Below are 18,979 nucleotides of genomic sequence, written 5' to 3'. Positions count from 1 at the left end.
GGCGAGCGCGGCCGTTCGGCACGAGGGAAAGGTCTGTGGGAGACGGGCTCTGAAAGTGGCGTACCCGTGGCACGGGTCAAGGAGTTTCGTAAACGAATCGGTGGTCAGTTTGGGAAATGGAAAAATGCAGGAAAGCTTATTATTATGACAACCTTAATAATGTGTGACGAAGATTGCACAATAAGACAGGCATAAGAGCTTGAACATTAGGCAAGCAGATTGCAAGGCATATACCTACCTACAAGATTGTACGATCGGTTTAGAGCACACTCTGCTCACATAAATATTCAAGCCACTGAAGCACCTGCTTGCGAACACAATAGCAATGACAAGTCCCCGTAAAATACAAGGATAAGACCTTGGAATAAGTTAAATTGAAAACAAATTAGTCAATCTGGGATCGGAAAGGAACATTTTATGGCCACACCATGCCTAAAAGTGAGGGTAATGACATTTTAATCTGATGTCTCAAGTAGCCAAGATCGCATGTGATGGAGTTAATTGCAGGTTTTAGCTAAACCTGCTTCCTCCAAAGACTTTGCAAGCTGGTTCCCTGACTACATGTCTAAACCAATTTCTTGAGGTCAGCCTTTCCCTGTTTCAGGGCTACCCTTGGTGCGCATAAATTCGTGGAATCGTCAGACCTTGGAGTAACTAGCTCCGTGGCAGTGAACATCCCCCGCCACGGAGCGGGCTAACAACATTCGACCCTGCACTATTATTAGACGCTCGATATTCTTACCGACCCGCCTTTCTCCACCACACAACCTTGGATATGGATTCACCTGATGAGAAAGTAACGATCACTTTCTTAGCAGTTATTTCGTTAGCGTGGTATCTTACCTAGCTATGCAACGACTTGTGAGTCCAACATACCAAAAAATGGGGACGCTATATGTAAGGAGCGCGAAGGATACCAGTGACGTCACAGTGTGCCACATATACGGTCGGGTAGACTTACCTTGAAAAGGGGACGCGGAGTGAGCGGGAGTCGCGTCGGCGCGCGGGAGGTGTTCGCTGGTGTTGTGCAGCATGTAGTGATTAATACAGAAATACGTTTCCAAACTCTTATCATCAGCGGTGGGATCTCGAATTGAAAGGTTGCCACATGTGTTTCTGGGGTTGCAGAGCCCTGTCTGAAGCAGTGGATCGGGACGATCCGGGGAAACGTGTGCTGCAGATCGACTGTACGGTGTGGTACAGGGAGCAATGACCGACCAGCAGGAGGCTGGGGGTGAGAACGGTGGTGTGTTGCAAACAAACCAAGGAGGTGGTGCTGTCATGGCTTATGCACCGAGAACTCGGAGCTGGGGTGGGAGTTTGGGCCTCCCAAGCTTCAACCAGAAGGATTTCAGAAGTTTCTTTCGACAGATGAGGCGGCGAGTGGCCGTGGACCAGATGTCTGAGTCTGAAGTGTACGACTTGTGCATTTATGCAGTCGGGATGGAGTCGAAGTCTGAATGGCTAGCGACAAGGGTGGAAGAGAAACTTCCCAAAACAGACGAGTCTGTACCGAGTCTGAAGGACATAGAAGAATGCATCACCGAGTGTCTGGAGCCACAGCATGTGAAAGCATTCATCCTGAGGGATCTGGACCGCATGCAGCTGAGTCACGACCAAGATCCGAGAGAGTACGTCAACGACGTGTACGAGAAGGTGCAACAAGCTGTACCTGAAGGGAAAGCGGATACTTGGAAAATCATGGCGATTAACTACGCTGTGAAGGGTGCACCGGCGTCATGGCAGGTCAGGCTCCACGAAGCGAATTGTCAGTCGTTGGACACACTGGTGAGGAAGATGACCACGATACGACTGTCAGAGAAGTACCGCGATGACTCGAGAAACGCAGAAGCACGGGTGATGAAGGTCAACCGGTCAGGTTTGAAGTGCTTCGGATGCGGTCAGACTGGACATTTTGCCAGTAAGTGTCCAAAGAAGAGAGCAGAGACTAAGCATTGGAACCGTAAGTGCTACGGGTGTGGCAAAGAAGGTCACCTGAAGGCGCAGTGTCCGGAAGGAAAGGGCAAGACGCCGGATAGAGATGGCAGCGGATGCAAGAGGATTCAAACGAGTGAAGTCCAGATGACCGTCACGATAGAGGGTCAGCAGATCCAAGCTGTGGTTGACACAGGAACGAAGTTTAACCTGATGAACGACAAGATGGTCAGTCAACTAGGGCTAGAACTGTCAAAGGCGGTGATTCCGTCGCTCACCACAGCCGACGGGTCGGAGCTCGCCACAAGAGGCTGTGCGTGGGTGGAGATGACGGTGAACGATGGACCAGAGAAAGCCACCATGTTTGTCGTGGTAAAGGACCTGACAGATGACGTGCTGATTGGGCTTGACACGTTGAAGGAGCTGAAGGCATCTATTCAGTGTGGTGAGATGCAGGTCACGGTGAAGAGAGTTCCAGAAGCCGTCCTGGATCAGTATCCGTCGCTGTTTGCTAGAGATGGTGAGGATATCGGGCGGGTGAAGAACTTCCAGTATAAGGTGCGCACGAGTGGTCCGCCAGTCGTATCAAAGCCATACAAGATTCCCCTGCACTACCAGGAAGAGGTAGACCGCCAGCTTTCTGAAATGGAAGCACGAGGAACCATCTGCAAGAGCTCGTCGGAGTACGCGAGCCCAGTGGTGATCGTGAAGAAAGGAGGGAACGAGCTGAGAATCTGCTGCGACTACTCGAAGTTGAACAAGCAGGTCTCGAGGGAGGCATACCCAATGCCAGCCTTGGGTGACGTCCTGTTGAAGCTGAGGGGTGGTAAGATTTTTAGTCACCTGGACGTAAAGAGTGCCTACCACAACGTGCCTCTAGATCCGGAGACGAAGCACAAGACGGCGTTTGCAGTTGGAGGCAGACTGTGGGAGTGGAACGTTCTTCCATTTGGCCTCTGCACGAGCGGACAGGTGTTCCAGCGTATTCTGGATGAGATCTTGGAGGGTCTAGACTTCGTAACGGCGTATGTAGATGACATCTGCATCTTCACAAAGGAAGACGACGAAGGACTGCACATGAAGCAGGTCCACGAAGTGTTGAAGCGGTTGGAAGCCGCTGGGCTCAAGCTTCGCCCAGACAAGTGCGAGTTCGCGCAGAAGAGCATCGTCTGCTTGGGGCACAGAGTGGCCCACGATGCAGTGAGTGCACTGGAAGACAAGACGGGGAACATCAAGAGCTGGCCAGAGCCTGAAAACGTGACAGAGCTGCGTCAGTTCCTGGGCCTGTGTGGTTTTTATCGCATGTTTGTCCCGAACTTCAGTGCGATCGCGGCACCGCTCACTGACCTGCTGCGGAAAGAGAGAACCTTCAAGTGGGAGAAGGCTCAGAGGGTGGCGTTCAACAGACTGAAGGAAGAGCTGTCGTCACCTCGGACCTTGGCGGAAGCCGACCCAAACCAAAGGTTCGTCCTGACATGTGACGCAAGTGAACTGGGATGCGGAGCAGTTCTCGAGAACGGGGGAAGGCCGGTCGCGTTCGCGTCAAAGCGATGGACGCCATCAGAAGCCAAGAAAAGCACGACGGAGCGAGAGCTAAACGGTGTGATCTTCGGCATCAAGAAGTTCGCCTACTTCTTGAAGGGCGCCAAGTTTCAGGTGGTCACGGATCACCAGCCCCTGACGTACATCAGAGACAAGCGCAATGCTGAAGAGCACCTGAAGGAGAAGTTGCTTTTGCTGGGAGACTACGACTTCGAGATAGAGTATCGCCCTGGGAAGGACATCCCACATGCAGACGCACTGTCGCGGAAGCCGGCGCGACGGGTCGCGGTGACGGAAACGGACGTGGCAGAAGCCGTGGAAACCGACCAGCGTTTGAAGGTCGTTCGGGACGGTTTGCTGACTGGAGGTCGGTGGAACACAGACGATCCGGAGTTGAAGTTCTACCAGAAGGACAGAGGAAATCTGACGGTGGAAGATGGAGTCATCTGGAGATCCTCCAGGAACGGAGAAGAAAAGCAGATCGTGGTACCGACTCGACTCCGGAGAACGGTACTCAAGCTCGCCCATGATCATCCTGGTGCGGGACACATGGGGGTGCGACGCACCTTGGCAAGGATAACCGCGCACTACTACTGGTTTGACGTCAAGAAGGATGTCAGAAGCTGGATCGGGAACTGCCTGGTCTGTGCAAAGAGCAAGATCCACCGGGCGAAGCAGCAAGAGGGAATCGGAACCGTACCTGTTTTGGGACAACCGGGGACGCAGTGGGGTGCCGACATACTAGGTCCTCTGCCGAGAACGGATCGCGGCAACAGGTATGTCCTCGTAGTGACGGACCTATTCACCAAGTGGGTCGAGCTGTTTGCTCTGAAGGATGTAACTGCAAGGACGGTCGCAAGGAAGGTGTCAAAGGTGTTCAGACGTTTCCCAAACAGTCGAGAGATCCTGACGGACCAAGGGAAGAACTTTGAGTGCGACCTGATGCGGTCCCTGTGCGAACTGCTGCAGATAAACAAGCTGCGCACGACTGCGTATCACCCGCAGGGGAATGGCCAGACGGAGCGCTACAACGCGACCCTGTGCGACCTGCTCCGGTCGTACGCGGAGACGAAGGAGTGGGACGAGATGTTGCCATGGGCGGCATCGGCGTTCAACACATCAGTGCACACCAGTACGGGGTATGCACCGCATGAGCTGGTGTACGGAAGCACGCCAGCGGGAGCCGTAGTGCACGAAGTGCAAGGTGCTTCTGTACCAGACGTCGTGAAGACGTATGCTGAGTACGACAAGGACTTGCGCTCGGGCGTCCAGAAGAAGACGAAGGAGGCGCTGGAAAACATCAAGAAGGGGGTGCGTGGTCGAACGGAAGAGCCGAGGGGAGACGGATTCGCTGAAGGAAGTTTCGTAATGATGAAGAAACAACGACGCAGGCAAAAGCTACAACCTCTCTGGGAGGGACCATATGAGGTACTGAGAAGAGAACGCCCGGACTACATCATCCTACGGAGAGGCGCGCAGTACAGAGTCCATGGGGCACATCTGAAGGGCTGGAAAGGAGACTATACGGGTGACCCTGAAGATGAACCAGACACGGATGAAGAGCCGGGGTCGATCTCCGCTGGAGAGGGTGAAGTGATCTTCGGAGAGAGTGAGGCGGAAGACGTCGACGAGCGAAGTGTCGCCGAGGAGACGCAGGATCCGGCCGAAGCAGATACTGGATACTCAGCGCCGGACAAGATGGAGGAACCGGAGGACGAGCATGATAGCCTAGGATTTCTTCCAAAGACGAGTCGCTTTGGTCGAAAGGTGACACGCAATAGGCGTTACGTGTGAGTGTATGTGTCCCAGCGCTCCTGTCAATTGTTTTAAGGATAGGGGGATGTAAGGAGCGCGAAGGATACCAGTGACGTCACAGTGTGCCACATATACGGTCGGGTAGACTTACCTTGAAAAGGGGACGCGGAGTGAGCGGGAGTCGCGTCGGCGCGCGGGAGGTGTTCGCTGGTGTTGTGCAGCATGTAGTGATTAATACAGAAATACGTTTCCAAACTCTTATCACTATACACTATACGACCATACAATACACAGTTGCCGCTGGCAGAGTAACCGATGCGAAGTTCTTGACCTAGGGAGTGGGGATCAACGCACCTACAACACGCACGTCGATGCTCGACACGTACACTATATTGAAGTTGCGTGGTAGGTGACACTGACGACATAATACACCATGCAGCTAAGCCACCCGAATTATGGAGCAGCTCTTAAAAATGCTTATCATCAATCACCAATGTCCCATCTTACGTACATGCCTTTTGAAAGCTAAGCCAAACAACATCTCAGAGTCTCAGACTTATACATCTTTCGGTGCTGAAATACCGCATAAAACCGTAAAAATAAAACCGTCAATGCAAACCATGTCACAAGAATACCACCACGATAAAGAATGCGAACAATTTCTAATCACCCGTATAGCTTTCCACCAAAATACATGGGTGGCTAGGTGCAAAGTTTAGTTTGTCAGGGGGCAAAGTCAGTAATACCGCAGCTCTGACATCTCAACATCGTCCATCGCCGCCTCCCTTCTGGCAAGACACAAGTCGTCCCATCCACATTTCCATAACCCACTAATCAGTCTTGGTGCTCTCACCCTCCCTAGTCCCTCGACCACCTGTGTCCGCGGGCCGCGACTAACCCACGTACAGTACAGGGTGTGCACCGTCCCTTCCCACTCCCTCACCCACCTGGGGTACAGGGTGTGGCACTGTGCACCGTCCCTTCCCACTCCCTCACCCACCTGGGGTACAGGGTGTGGCAGTGTGCACCGTCCCTTCCCACTCCCTTACCCACCTGGGGTACAGGGTGTGGCACTGTGCACCGTCCCTTCCCACTCCCTTACCCACCTGGGGTACAGGGTGTGGCACTGTGCACCGTCCCTTCCAACTCCCTTACCCACCTGGGGTACAGGGTGTGGCACTGTGCACCGTCCCTTCCCAATCCCTCACCCACCTGGGGTACAGTGTGTGCACCGTCTCCACGTGGCGGCGCATGTGGTGCGGGTAGCCGAACTCCTTGCCGCAGATGAAGCACGGGAAGCTCCGCCGCTCCAGCTGCGGCCCCTGCAGGCCGAGCTGCTGGGGCGCCGCCGGCCGCGGGGTGCCCGGCGCCGCCCCCAGTGCCGACAGTGTCACCCCAGAGGGCAGCGTGATGCCCGTGCCCGCCTGCTGGTCGGCGGCGGCCAGCAGACGCACTGGACGCGCACAGGGTCAGGTCAGAGATCAACGGGCGACGAAAAGCAGCATGAGAGGTCAAAGTGGGGCGGTCACTCAGAGCTTGACTCAATGGGACTGGACACAAGTACGTTATAACTTGACGAAGTCAGAAAAGCCCAGCAGTAACAAATGATATGAAACCATCCAACAATGCGGCAAAACACGAAGCTCAAACATCGATGCGTACAATCAACAACAAACATCAAAACAGGCGGCAAAGGACAGTGCTAGAAGAATCTACGTTCTACGAAAGCAACTGAAGGAAGCAAAGATGTAAAAGCGACTGTATCCTTCGAAGATATAAATGAGTGGCGTGGTACATACCTTGCAACACAGAAGAGACAGATGACGCCATGGGACCAAACGACATTGGTGTAATCGTGACATCGTTCTGAGGGACGTTAGTGAAACCGGGACAGAGCTGAGTCCCCCCTCACAGCTGACAGCTGTTCTGGAACCATACATTGTTGACTGGAAGATGGACTTATGAATCACACGTTGTCGAGCGTATCTGGTCTCAGTGACTGAGCCAATCTCTTCAAGCCACTCAGCGAAGAAAACAAGGGACAAAACTCTCAGCATCTGTATTTGCGCACTTCAGAAAGACTTCCACCAAAGCGCCTACACGGCCCAGGCCACTACACCTAGCGTCACCAATCAGGCGGCATGTGCGCGGATCGAAGGGCAAGGACACCGGAGGCAGGATCCCCTCAGGTTCGCCATTTGATCATCCGCGCTGGGAACATTACAATCGAACGGCTCCCGCAACACGGAATTGGGTTTTCGTATGCTTGTAAAGATACCATTTTAAATGGAAGACGCAGCTTTCAAAATGTTTGCCAAAACCGTGGTCCTTGTCTCGCGATGCAAATGTCAAGAGCATCAGATGTTTCAAAGTGAGTTCCGCGGCATGAATAAGCAGAGGGTCAGAACTGCGAGGGGCGAACTCCTGCTCCGGTACCCGTTCCCTCGATCCGGGCACGCCACCGGCCTGCGCCTGCCCCCAGCTCTCTGGAAGACGTCACTCACTACCGTTCACAGGTCCCGCAACAAACATAGGCCCGCAGGCCCCAGGTCCCGCAACACATCAGAGGTATCGGGCGCCATCGACTTCGCTACACGCCATTCTAGGACTTCTTAGTCAGCTAACCTACAACGCATCATCACACCGTTTGACTACCCGCTCGAGCGACATCAAACACATCGTGCACCCTCGCGGCAGTGCGATTCGACACGTGGCTGAACGTGTGCCACGTGCCACGCGGCGGCCAAACGGAACACAACGGATGAGTATACTGGACTGCCGCCACTGAGCGTGCAGCGTTGTACGACACTTGCAGGGCGCCGGAGCGCGTGAGCACGGCTGGTAACTTCAGTTTAACACGGAGGAAAGACACGCAGACACACATGACAAACATTCATACACCTGTACCAGTAGCAATGAGGCAAGCGTTTCGGTCGAGACTGTCTCTCGGGTTATCAACCCGAACCGCAGGCGGGGGCTGCGGGGGTAAATATGCTACATGTGGGTACGTCAATCACTACTCGGTAACTGCGCATGGAGGTATTTCGACAGGATCCGATTCCTGGTAAACATAATACCAACTTAAGTAAAATGAACATAAAAATACAAGCTGTTTGCTCAAACGGCCAAAGTGGTAATAACGAGGTCATCTTGCGGCTTTGCAGTCCGGTGAATTGAGCTGCAGATTTGTCACACGACACGAACAACTGTACTCGGCTACAGACTCAGTAGAATATAGCAGCCACGCTGCACGACCCAGCAAGGACAGCACCAGGGCAAATCACACCACCCGACAACCCGACAAACGAGGAGGCGCGTGATAAGGCACATACAAAACCTAGCTGGTTAGACCCGTACACGCTGAGGGGAAGGGAACGACAATCACGACGTCAGTCCCCTACAAAAATAAATACCTATCTGCTTGTAGATTCACTTTCGCCTTCGTTTAGCGACAAAGAACGCATGACTACAAATATACGTACTTTTACCTACTACTCCACAGAGTCTCTGCATTGCATACAACTCGACAAGGACGCTCTAAAACGCAAAAGCGCGAGCAGCACCACAGAAGCGTTTGCACCTTCCTTGACTGTGCGTTGCCGCGAATCTCCCCTCGTGAGGCCTTCGCGAGTCTCCCTCGCCCGAGCAGACGGCGACCCGCCTCTCTCCCAGCTCCGCCCGTTGGTCAGGCTTGCCGCGCGACTCTCAGTTCCGCCTACCCGCTGTCCTCCTCATCCAGGGCCACAGCGGCCGGCGGCGGCGGCCGCGAGCTCATGAAGCCGCCGCGGGGCTCGCTGGTCGTTACGCCCACCAGCATCTTGGCGCCGTCGCCGTGCGTGGGCGGGGGCGGGGGCGGTGGCGGCGGGCGCGCCAGCTGCGGGCCGTCCAGTGGCGGCTCGGGCCACAGCGAGACGGGCGAGCCGGCCGGCGGCGGTCCGTAGATGCCCGGCGGCCCCGCCAGTCGCCAGCTACGGCGGTGGTACTTGCTCTTGTGCACCTGCAGCGCGTACTTGTTCTTGCAGACCTTGCCACAGTCGGCGCAGGTGACCGGCACCGGGAAGTGCACCTTGCCGATGTGCGCCTTGAGCTTCCCGTAGTTGCTGGACAGGTGGGGGCAATAGGGACAAATCAGCATCCGACCTAGAACAGAGGGTTGGCGTGGACGCGTCAGTCGTCGCTCCAGCTGCAGCTGCCTCCGCCCGGCGGTGGCCGTCTGTGGAAAGGTTCTCGCTACTGGTCAGGACTGCGGACCATGCTCCAACAACCGTGCCTCATCTTGCCAGTGGCCGTCTGTGGAAAGGATCTCTCAACTGGTCATGACTCAAGACCGAGCTCCAGAATTGCTGACCATCCCTAGCAAGCCCGAGCCATCCCTAACAGCCTCATACCAACCCTCACCGACATTGGACTACGCCCTGGTGAACCTCAGCTATTCTGGCCGACCTACGAACGACCCTGGCCGACCTCTGGCTATCCCCGACCCAGTTCCGCCCATCCCTGGCCGTCCAAAACAGGTCTGCTTCTTTCCATCCCAGGAGCCGCTCTTTGACGCAGAAACCGCTTCCTTAAAAGGCATTGTCAATAGAAGGGACAAACCGTTACGCGAAGGATCAAATCAGATCAGGCAAACCCAATCCCCCCTGATTTCCACGGCAAAACGTCCCTCGCTACCCCGAGGTGTGTAGCAGATAAGTCACTTTCCAGAGGCACCGCAAGAGGCCAGCTTACTCCTTGCAGCGTGTATTCGACAGTCGCAGCAAACCCATGGGCAGCACTGGTGGATCGCCTTAATATCGTAGCGGACCGATCGCACGTCGGACCCCTAAAGCAGTACTCGGAAAGGCGAATGGCAGTTGGGTTCGGGAGCGTCCACGGCGCTCCCTCGCGCAGTCCACCACCGGTTATAAGCACACTTCACATGGCAGGTGCAGCACACACTCGTCCAAAAGAGACGCGCCAAACAACTCACAGCCCAGGTAACGTTCACGTTTCATGGTGGAAATCGTTAAAAACCGACTATGCTAGCTCGCCAGCCTGGCGGCACGCACCACAAGACCCCTGAAAGATGAAAGCTAAGTGTGCGTTAAAAAAAGACGCGCCCCTCTACATTGTTAGAACCTTGGTAACTGTGCGCTACGACTTGTAAATGGTAACCAGTGGGTCTGGTAAGGTAACACGGGTACAAACACTTCCCTCATCGGCTCAATTGAAAGCCGGTGAAAGTCTCAACTGACAGCCACAGGGTATTCACGGGGTCTCTGCGACCCCGCTGAGCCGACTTAACACGGGAACAAATCTCCCGCTAATCGCTACAAAACGTCTACTGTTACAGACCACTCCGTACGCTAAGGCGATACTATTCTCCCCACGAAAGACACCACTGTCGAATCCCTCCCCATCCCGGTACAAAAGAACAATCCATGTCTCACCATGACCCCACCATCAGCCTCCAGTCCTGAGCATACGACATCAACCACCAATCACCGCTAGCACGGCGGCTACGTCATGTACCGTAACGTCACCGCGCGCAGCGTCCGTACGTCCCACAGCCAAGGCCCGGGCGTCTCTCCGACGTCCCGTCGAGAGAGACCATCCTGAGCAGCCGAAAGCCCCGAGCGCGCCGACTCCGGCGTCCGTCCACCGCCGCGCGATTTCACAGACCATCTCCTTGAGCAGATTCCCTATCACTTGTCGTCGAAATCATCGTCACCAACGTCATCGTCATCGGATCACCACTCCTTCACCACTGATTAGTGACTGTACCCTCGCTTTCTTGTGCGTGAGCTTTTCGTCCTTTTAACAATCTTGAATCTTGTAACCGTATGCTGGTGTTTTACAGCGACAAAAGGTTGTTATTTCTTTTTCACAGCCACAGTCGAAATGATACAAAAGGCGTCTTTTGGTAGGGGCTATTGCTCTCCCCTCCCCGAAACCCCACACTACACTGCGCGGTCTTATCCATACTTCAGCCACCTTTCCACAAGACCGCATTCTCCCAGCCTCCCAATTTTCCCCCTGCATACTGTGCGCCCCACAGCTTTCCCTCGTCTTTTTCTTCCTCGTCATCACTTTCTGCACAAGCCAGTTCTCAGCTTCTCTTTCTTATCCCTCAGATTACTCTCAGCTTTCCAGCCTATACGAGAGGCCTTTTAACTCTCTGATGGGCGTCGCCTCGCGCTCATTCCCTCCGCCGCCGTTCACGCGTTGCCCTCGCCCCTCCTTGTCTCGGTTGATCTCGCGGTGTGACCCAGCGAGTGGCGGGCCGGCGGCGGCGGCGGCGGCTCGCCGTCCCCGCCGTGTGAGGCGCGCTGCCGGTGCACGCGACTGCGGTGGACGCGCAGCACGCCCTGGTTGGCGCACAGTTTGCCGCACAGCCGACACTGCACCGGCACCGGAAAGTGGACGCGCGCCACGTGGTCCTTGATGGTGGACTTGCTGGAGAAGACGGCCGGGCAGTGCGGGCAGCGCTGCAGCACGGCGTGCGAGAGCGGCGCCGAGGCGGCGGCGGCGACGGCTACTGACAGCAGGCCGCGACCTCCACCTGCCAACAGACAGAGAGACGGCCTGCTGTCAGCGCCACGCACCGCACCCGGCCGCCGGCTCAGCACCACTGCACTGCATCGGCACCACTGTCTATCCCCTATCCCGGACTACCGAACCTATCGCCTCAGCACCCTACCGACCGACTGCCTCAGTCAGCATCCTTCCGATGGCGATTCGGCCGCACCTCAGCGACCACTGCCTGAAAAGCAGTCCCACTCCTTCCTATACCACACATCCTATTGTCTCCCGTGTCAGCGCCCATTGCCTGTAACCCTCAAATGCCCATTCAGAGACTGATTGCATATAGCAGGTAGCTAATACCATTTGACACAGTTTTCGTTGGCATGTGAAAGTCAGCAATGCCAACATTATCAATTGCAAGAACCGTCAGCCAGTTTCCAGCTCTTTTGTTACTTTCAGCAACATGTTCCGTCCCCAAAACATACTGAATTTGAGCACAGCACAGCACCCTGCACTGCAGAGGGACACAGCTGTGATAAATTCCAGTCATTTCACTGAGCAGCATGCCAGTGCCATGATTGGGCTCATGCCTTAACCCGCGCCCTGCTGGGGGGGGGGTGTTTGAACACCCCCCTTGTGGTTTTTCGCGAATATCTCAAAAACGGCGGCGCGGAGCGCCGCCGTTTTTGGTACACCTTATCATACATCAATTCTACACATGTTGTGAAAATTTCAGACCAAGGTCATTCAAGGTCAGGTCACCAGGTCACTTGAAGTGACCTCACCTCATAACAACTTTCAATGTCTGTCATAGCTACACCGAGTGACCGATCGCTTTGAAACATTCAGCGATTGCTAAGAGCAATAGCATGTACAAAATGTATATCTCAGAATTTTGATATCGATGACCTAAGGTCAGGTCAATTTTGCGAACTCCCCATTATAAGTCAATGGGAGAAAATTGAAATGCGCCTCTTTTGGATGAAAGACATTATAAACACTCCCAAACACCGAATTACAAGTGGTTTAGACACACTGAACTTGAAAATGGTGTCCGTGACTCTTGTTTATGCCCTGAGGTCATCTTAGGTCACGAATGGTATCTAACAGTTTTTCGCAAATAACTTTTGATAGAGGCATGCTAGAGCGATGAAAACGCCTTAAATGTGTTCAGCTCGACGATACGGATCGACTGATATGCAACATGACCCTTTCCGGTCAGGTCATGACCTTGACCTTAGGTCAAATTTTCAAGTTGACCTTTCAAGGTCAAGTCATACTTCATTCGATGCGTCTTGACGAGAGGAACACGATGCCGGTAAAAGTAAGTTCGTACAAGGCTTGGGTCAAAAGTTATTGCAGAAAAACTGTTTTCGAAAAATTCGGCTATTTTTGCAGTTTTTGCCCCCTGCAGGCAAAACCGTTGACGTTAGGTAAAATCTGAGAGAATTACTCAGAAAAGGCGTTAATAGGGCTATCGAATGCGCTTTTCCGCGGCGCTGTAGCTCTATTGGTTCCCGAGTTATGCGTTGGCTTCTTGGAAATTTTCGACATTCGACCTGGAAATCGGCGAAATTTTGCCTTCAATGACCTCTGGTGACCTGACCTTTGACCTGACCAAAAAATTGACCGAAGTGATTTCGTCATTATTTTTTACGCTCTTTCGAACGCCGCCTTCCGCGTATCGCTACGTGGCCCAGGAGCCGAGTTACAAGGGGGGGGGGGTGTTCAAACACCCCCCCCCCCCCCAGCAGGGCGTGGAAATCCAGGACCCCCAGCAGGGCGCGGGTTAACATAATGCCAAAACTGCAACAAAACATAACGCAATCTTATTCCCATCCCTGGCAAGTCGTGAGCGCTTATAGTGGCGTTAGTCCTTGGAGAAACGACCAGCGAAAGGTTTCCACACATGGATGGAGAAGAGCGATCTCTATGGCCCAACAGTTGTGCTCTATTGGTCGATCTACCGTCATAATTGTCAAGCCCGACCAAAACGACCGGCGTGTTGAGCTCTACGAGTAATACTTCAGCATTCACAACCAAACCACAAACGCACATCAAGCGATTGTTCATGTAGAACGCAGCCGCCGCCGCACGGCCTTGGAAAGATCTATCAGCGCTGATCACCGCTGTGAAAGTTCGGTCGCCCGTCGCCCGGTCTGGCCGCGCGCTCGGGAGTCGGGAGGCGACCGGCGCACACAGCCGCTATCTGGGTTCGGAAGTGGCCAATACCCTAATTTTCGACAAATTTTAAAGTGTGATTTTCTCACATTTTCTGGTCGTAAATTGATCAGACTGTATAAAATATCATCCAGAAAAAATATTACTCATTCTGGCACATATTGGTGGGCTCCCAAAGTACACCGTTTTGTTTTGCTCCGTGAGGTCGAACTTGTGCTGCGATTTTCATGTAAATGTTGACGAGTCTCCTGTCATATTCTTTGCTTGAACATGCGTAAGTAAGATATCAGCTGAAAGGGGAAAATGTGCGGAATCCATTGGTAACAAAAGTGCATCTAAAAAACTTCCCACTCAGTTATTGTAAGCTAATTGTTGCACACTTGCACAAAGCAGAAGGGCTTGAGGATTTCAATATTTACATAGGCCTACCAAAAAACGCACAGCGTGCTTCACATCGAGACAACGTCCATAACATATACCGTACAATTGTTATTCATTTGCTGAAAAAATTAGGTCGGCATCACACTGCCGGCAAAAGTTATTGCAGTTTTAGTGACGCTAGGTCGCCGCCCGGCCGACCCCGGTCAGGTCGGCCGGGCGGCGGCCGTGCAGCTGACGTCCGTGCGGTTCGGCAGCTGACCAATCAGCTGCGAGAGAGGAGCGCGGTCCGTCTAATCGCTCCCGGCAGTTGCTTGTGCTGAGGGGTGCTCGACGCTCGTGTCGATTGCATTTGTTGGTTGTCGATTGTCGATTGACTTGTGGGCATACTTTCTGGTGACCAATAAATGTACGTCGTCTTAACCCGCGCCCCGTAGGGCTATCGGCGGACCCTACCACCCGTAGGGGAGGGGCCGTTTCGGCCCCCCCCCCCCTAAGATCTCGGAAATTTACCGGCCGATTTTCAAAATTCAAACGGTGTTCGATAGCCCCACCGGAGAACTACCTTGTGACCAAATTTCATTGACCTAGGTCAAACCGATGACGTCACAGGTCAGGTCAAAGGTCGGATTTTCACCGTTCACAGGCATTTCAAGAAATGTGTTGTGAAATCGAGTAAATTGGTAATTTATTGAAAACCATCGATGGTACATTGTTCGTCAAACACATACTTTGCTATCTGAGGTCACTGATACCAGGTCAGGTCACAGCGAGGTCAGGTCACCGGGGGTCACAAAATGAAAGTGTCGTGTGATACATGTTTTATGGTCCATTTTACATGGCAAATGCGATTATGTGGGTTAGGCAGCCTTTGGGGCCAGCCTAGGTCACGTTTCGGTGAAGGTCAGGTCAAGGTCAGGTCAAATTAGGTCAAATTTCAAAGTTGATATTTTTGCATAAAATGGGTATCGATTCGATGCAGCTTGTCACGGGGAGTCTAATGGTGGTCTTTATTTTGCTCTACAATGTCTAGAATTGCCAAAAATTGAGTTTGAAAATTTGACGTCATCATTTTTGAACAGTTTTTTCGCTATAACTTGGCCAAAAAACGAGGTATTGATCTGAAATTTGGTATGTGGATAGAAAATGGTAGGTACTATCACATATATTCCGGTTTTTTCGAAACTCAAAAAACTTTTTGGATTTTTTGGCAAATATATAAAAAAAAAATGCTTTTTTGATTTTTGGGGGTCAAAATTCAAAAATTCAGAAATCCGAGATAGCAGTTTTGTAGCCCTGTCAATTCTACACCTTTTATGTCTTGATCATTTTTCTGTATCTTCAAAGCTGTAGGCCTGACAGGTCTTCTCGCGAAAGGCTTTTTTCGGTCGAAAATGACAGAACATGACGTCATTCTGACGTCATTTGTGGCCAACCTATCATAGCATCTGGAAAAATTTTTGGTCACAATGTGTAAAATTAATGCCCGGAGGGGTCCTGAAAGTTTGGTGGCGATATCTCCAGCCATTTAGGAGATATTGACGGAAAAGAACAGGGAGGGGCCGTTTCGGCCCCCCCCCTACGGGGCGCGGGTTAACTGAATGTAGTCTGATCAAATTCAATAAAGCAAAAAGACATCCAGCCAACAGAACATCGTAAGAATGTCCGATATGGTTGATAACATTAAGAGTTTTGGGGAGCAGCCATCGACCAGAATGAACCTTATTGGCTTTTGTATGTAACATTTGCATTGCTTTGGGAAAGTTTCAGCCAGATATCTTCAGAAATGGCAATGTTATCGGCTTTTGCATTTTACCGTAGTCGGTTAATCACAATTTTCGATATTGCAAAGGCAATTTCAGTACGTTCTTGACATCAAAAACCAAAACGAATAGCATCACCGTGTTCCAGAGCTCAAATTGCATCCGATGCACATCTTTCTTGTTGAGAATGTTCAACTTCAAAATTTGGCCTTTCTGACCTCGCCGTGACCTGACCTTCATTTGACGAATGGAAATAGTTTCGAATCGGACGACCCAGATGACATCATTTTTAGATGCTTTTGCCGAAATGGACCATTAAAAATGAGTCGCATGACCTTAAAAATGTTTACATTTCCTTCCATGACCTTTTCCATGACCTTGTGTGACCCATGACCTTTCCATGACCTTTTGTGACAAAGTTAGGTTTCGTTTGTCAGCTATTCCTATCAGAAGCCGTTTGAACTTTTAGTATTGAACGAGTAGTTTCGAAGACAGCAGGGAAGCTATGCAGAATCCCCTCCCGAGTCACTCACGTTATGGGATATACCCGTCATCCGCGGATTACAAGCAAAAATATTTTTTTTACGGCAAGGATGTATGAGTATGGATGCTCATACGTTCCCATATGTGACCTTACGGTTGACTTCACATACAATAAAAATTGCTTGGCAAAATGTCAACTGGTTAACGAGTTATCGCATTTTGGCCACTTCCGAACTCAAATAGCGGCTGTGTGCGGCGGGGCCCGGCCGGCGGCCAGACAGACGGTCAGACGCGTTGCGAAACCCAGCGCGGGCCAGGAAAGTCGCCCGGAATCGGGTGAAACCGGCGCGCCGGCCGGTGTAACGGGTCAGCACGAAACGGACAGTCCACACTCAGCTGGTGTTTCACCAACCCGACACTACTCGTTATACTTGATGAAAGCTCCTGTCAGGAAAGCTCCGGTCGGGAAAGCCACGGTCGGAACGCAATGATGCGGCTAGTCTCGGCATCCAACTGCTTAGCAAATAGCGGTGGTCATGAATTCTGGGCGGTTGCGAAATGATCGGTGCATTGAGCAAGCAGAAACATTGGGGTAAAGTATTGCAAAGTAGGTGGTTCTGAGATGTTTATCTGAGCCAGCTGCCAGGCGGAGCTGGACGGTCAAAAGCTTCTCGAGTTCTCAAATATGCCTGCTGGTCCCCAACAAATGATAAAGACGGCCAAGTAAGTTGAATTACTCACTGAAACTGTATTAACAAATCAATCATAAACGCAGGAATGACGTTCTCCGGTGACTGTATTCATTTTCATTCATTTTCTTTCCTCAAAGCCAAAGCAGCAGAGTGTCACAGACGACTCCAAGACAGGCTCCCATCATTTCGAAACATTTCGCCCATGGACACCGTCAGCGGCGGCCAACTCGGCCGGCCGTGCATCAATCACCGGCGCTCATTCCTATTCACCACGCCGCGTGCAATGCACGTGCAAATCATCGGCGGCGGCGCGGCGGCGTCATTTCTGTCCCGCCGAGGGCGGCGCGGGCCCGTATCGGCGTCAGCGCCGCGGCCTACGTGAGCCAGCGCAGACGTAACCAGTCGAAAACCATGACCGGACTCACTTTCACTCATGCTCCGCGGCGGCGGCGGCCGGGCCGGCGGTCGGTCGGAGGCAGAACGCACCCGAGGAACCCCTGAGCGCGGGCTGGGGTGGCCAGGGCCGACCGCGCAACGGCCCTGGGTCCTACAGCCACCCCATGGGGTCCCCAAACATCGCGGTGCGATCACGCTGTGCCCAGCTGACTTCATCAGATTAGGGGAGGGAAGATGAGGAATGCACGCCGCTAAAAAACGCCCGGCATTCGGCCTTGAACATCCGGCTCAATGTTATCCGAATAGCCGCTAGCCCGGCTCGAAACGCTGCACCATTGACTGGCCACCGCCGCCGCTCGATTTCAGAGCGCCATAGACGACGCATCGCGAGTTCACGACTTTCTGTAGTACGTCTTATCACGACGATGAGGTAACAGCGACTCAAGTACCTAATTCACGAACCGGTTGGGCCGTGATCGGATCTAACGGACCGACATCTGATCCTCGCGTGGCGTCAGTAGCGGGTTCATACCGTCCGAAAACCGCACACCTGCTCAATCACGCTACGGTTGGTAAGTACGAGTCTCAAATCCGTGGAGAGGAGTGGGTAGGGAGTCGCAGATAAGAATGGCGTCACTCTTCGGTCAGGGAGTACGAGTACTCGGGGGTATTCGAATGAAACACCTAGCACCTTGACGTTTGAGTATACGCATGGTTGCTGTTTCGCATGAAAATGAAAAAATGCACGCTGCAGAAACAAACTACTGGAATATTTGAAGCATTTCATCATTCATGGTTCAGTAGGTAGTTGTCTTCCTCCAAAAAAAAAAAAAAAACAGTCATTAAAACTGGATACGAATAACGCTGATGAAACCCGTCCGTAACAATCTGCTATTCTACACGCCCGGTGACTTTCACTCGATTTCAAATGAAAGGCTCTCCAGTCACCAGGCACCAGGCGCAGACTACAACCAGCGCACGGCGGAAACCAGAAACAATCAGATCGTTTCGCCGCAACAGCTAACAAAATGACTGCTTGCTCACTGCATTAGTGCAAAAAGTTCTGGTATGCTTTCGCTTTAAACAAAGGGGATCTCACCGCTGCAAACCCGCTCTGTGCTCAATGCTTGGCTGATATGCCAGATTATAATAACACGACCGCTGCTGAAAAAGGTCAAACTAACTTCTAACAAAATGAGGCCTGCCCGCTCATCAGAATGCCAGGCAAACAAACCAAAGCCAGCTAGCACAATTCAGCTTGGAAATCACGTTTTCCTGCTGAACTAAAATTATCCACCTATTTTTGTAGTTCTGACTTAATATGAAATCATCAGCTTCAGCTATCTATCC

The 18,979-nt window shown here is 52.5% G+C and overlaps 1 protein-coding gene across 3 annotated transcripts in view; it reads right to left on the bottom strand.

The window, feature by feature from the left end:
* The window catches only part of LOC122375480 (broad-complex core protein isoforms 1/2/3/4/5-like), a 28,893-nt gene that overhangs the window by 1,773 nt on the left and 8,141 nt on the right, over positions 1 to 18,979 (bottom strand). Inside the window, exon 6 of one of the 3 annotated variants that reach the window (XM_043354891.1) lies at positions 6,445 to 6,685. In XM_043354891.1, the coding sequence (XP_043210826.1) occupies positions 6,445 to 6,685 (241 nt within the window). Of the gene's footprint in view, positions 1 to 6,444; positions 6,686 to 7,274; positions 9,373 to 9,956; positions 11,774 to 18,979 lie in introns of those variants that run through there. The other 2 variants (XM_043354896.1, XM_043354904.1) reach the window with 2 other exon arrangements.

The sequence above is a fragment of the Amphibalanus amphitrite genome, unplaced genomic scaffold (genome assembly GCF_019059575.1).
Source record: "Amphibalanus amphitrite isolate SeventyFive unplaced genomic scaffold, NRLGWU_Aamphi_draft 000041F_arrow, whole genome shotgun sequence".
NCBI lineage: Eukaryota > Metazoa > Arthropoda > Thecostraca > Balanomorpha > Balanidae > Amphibalanus > Amphibalanus amphitrite.
The sequence above is the reverse complement of the archived record's forward strand: the minus strand, read 5'-3'. Positions and strand labels throughout refer to the sequence as shown.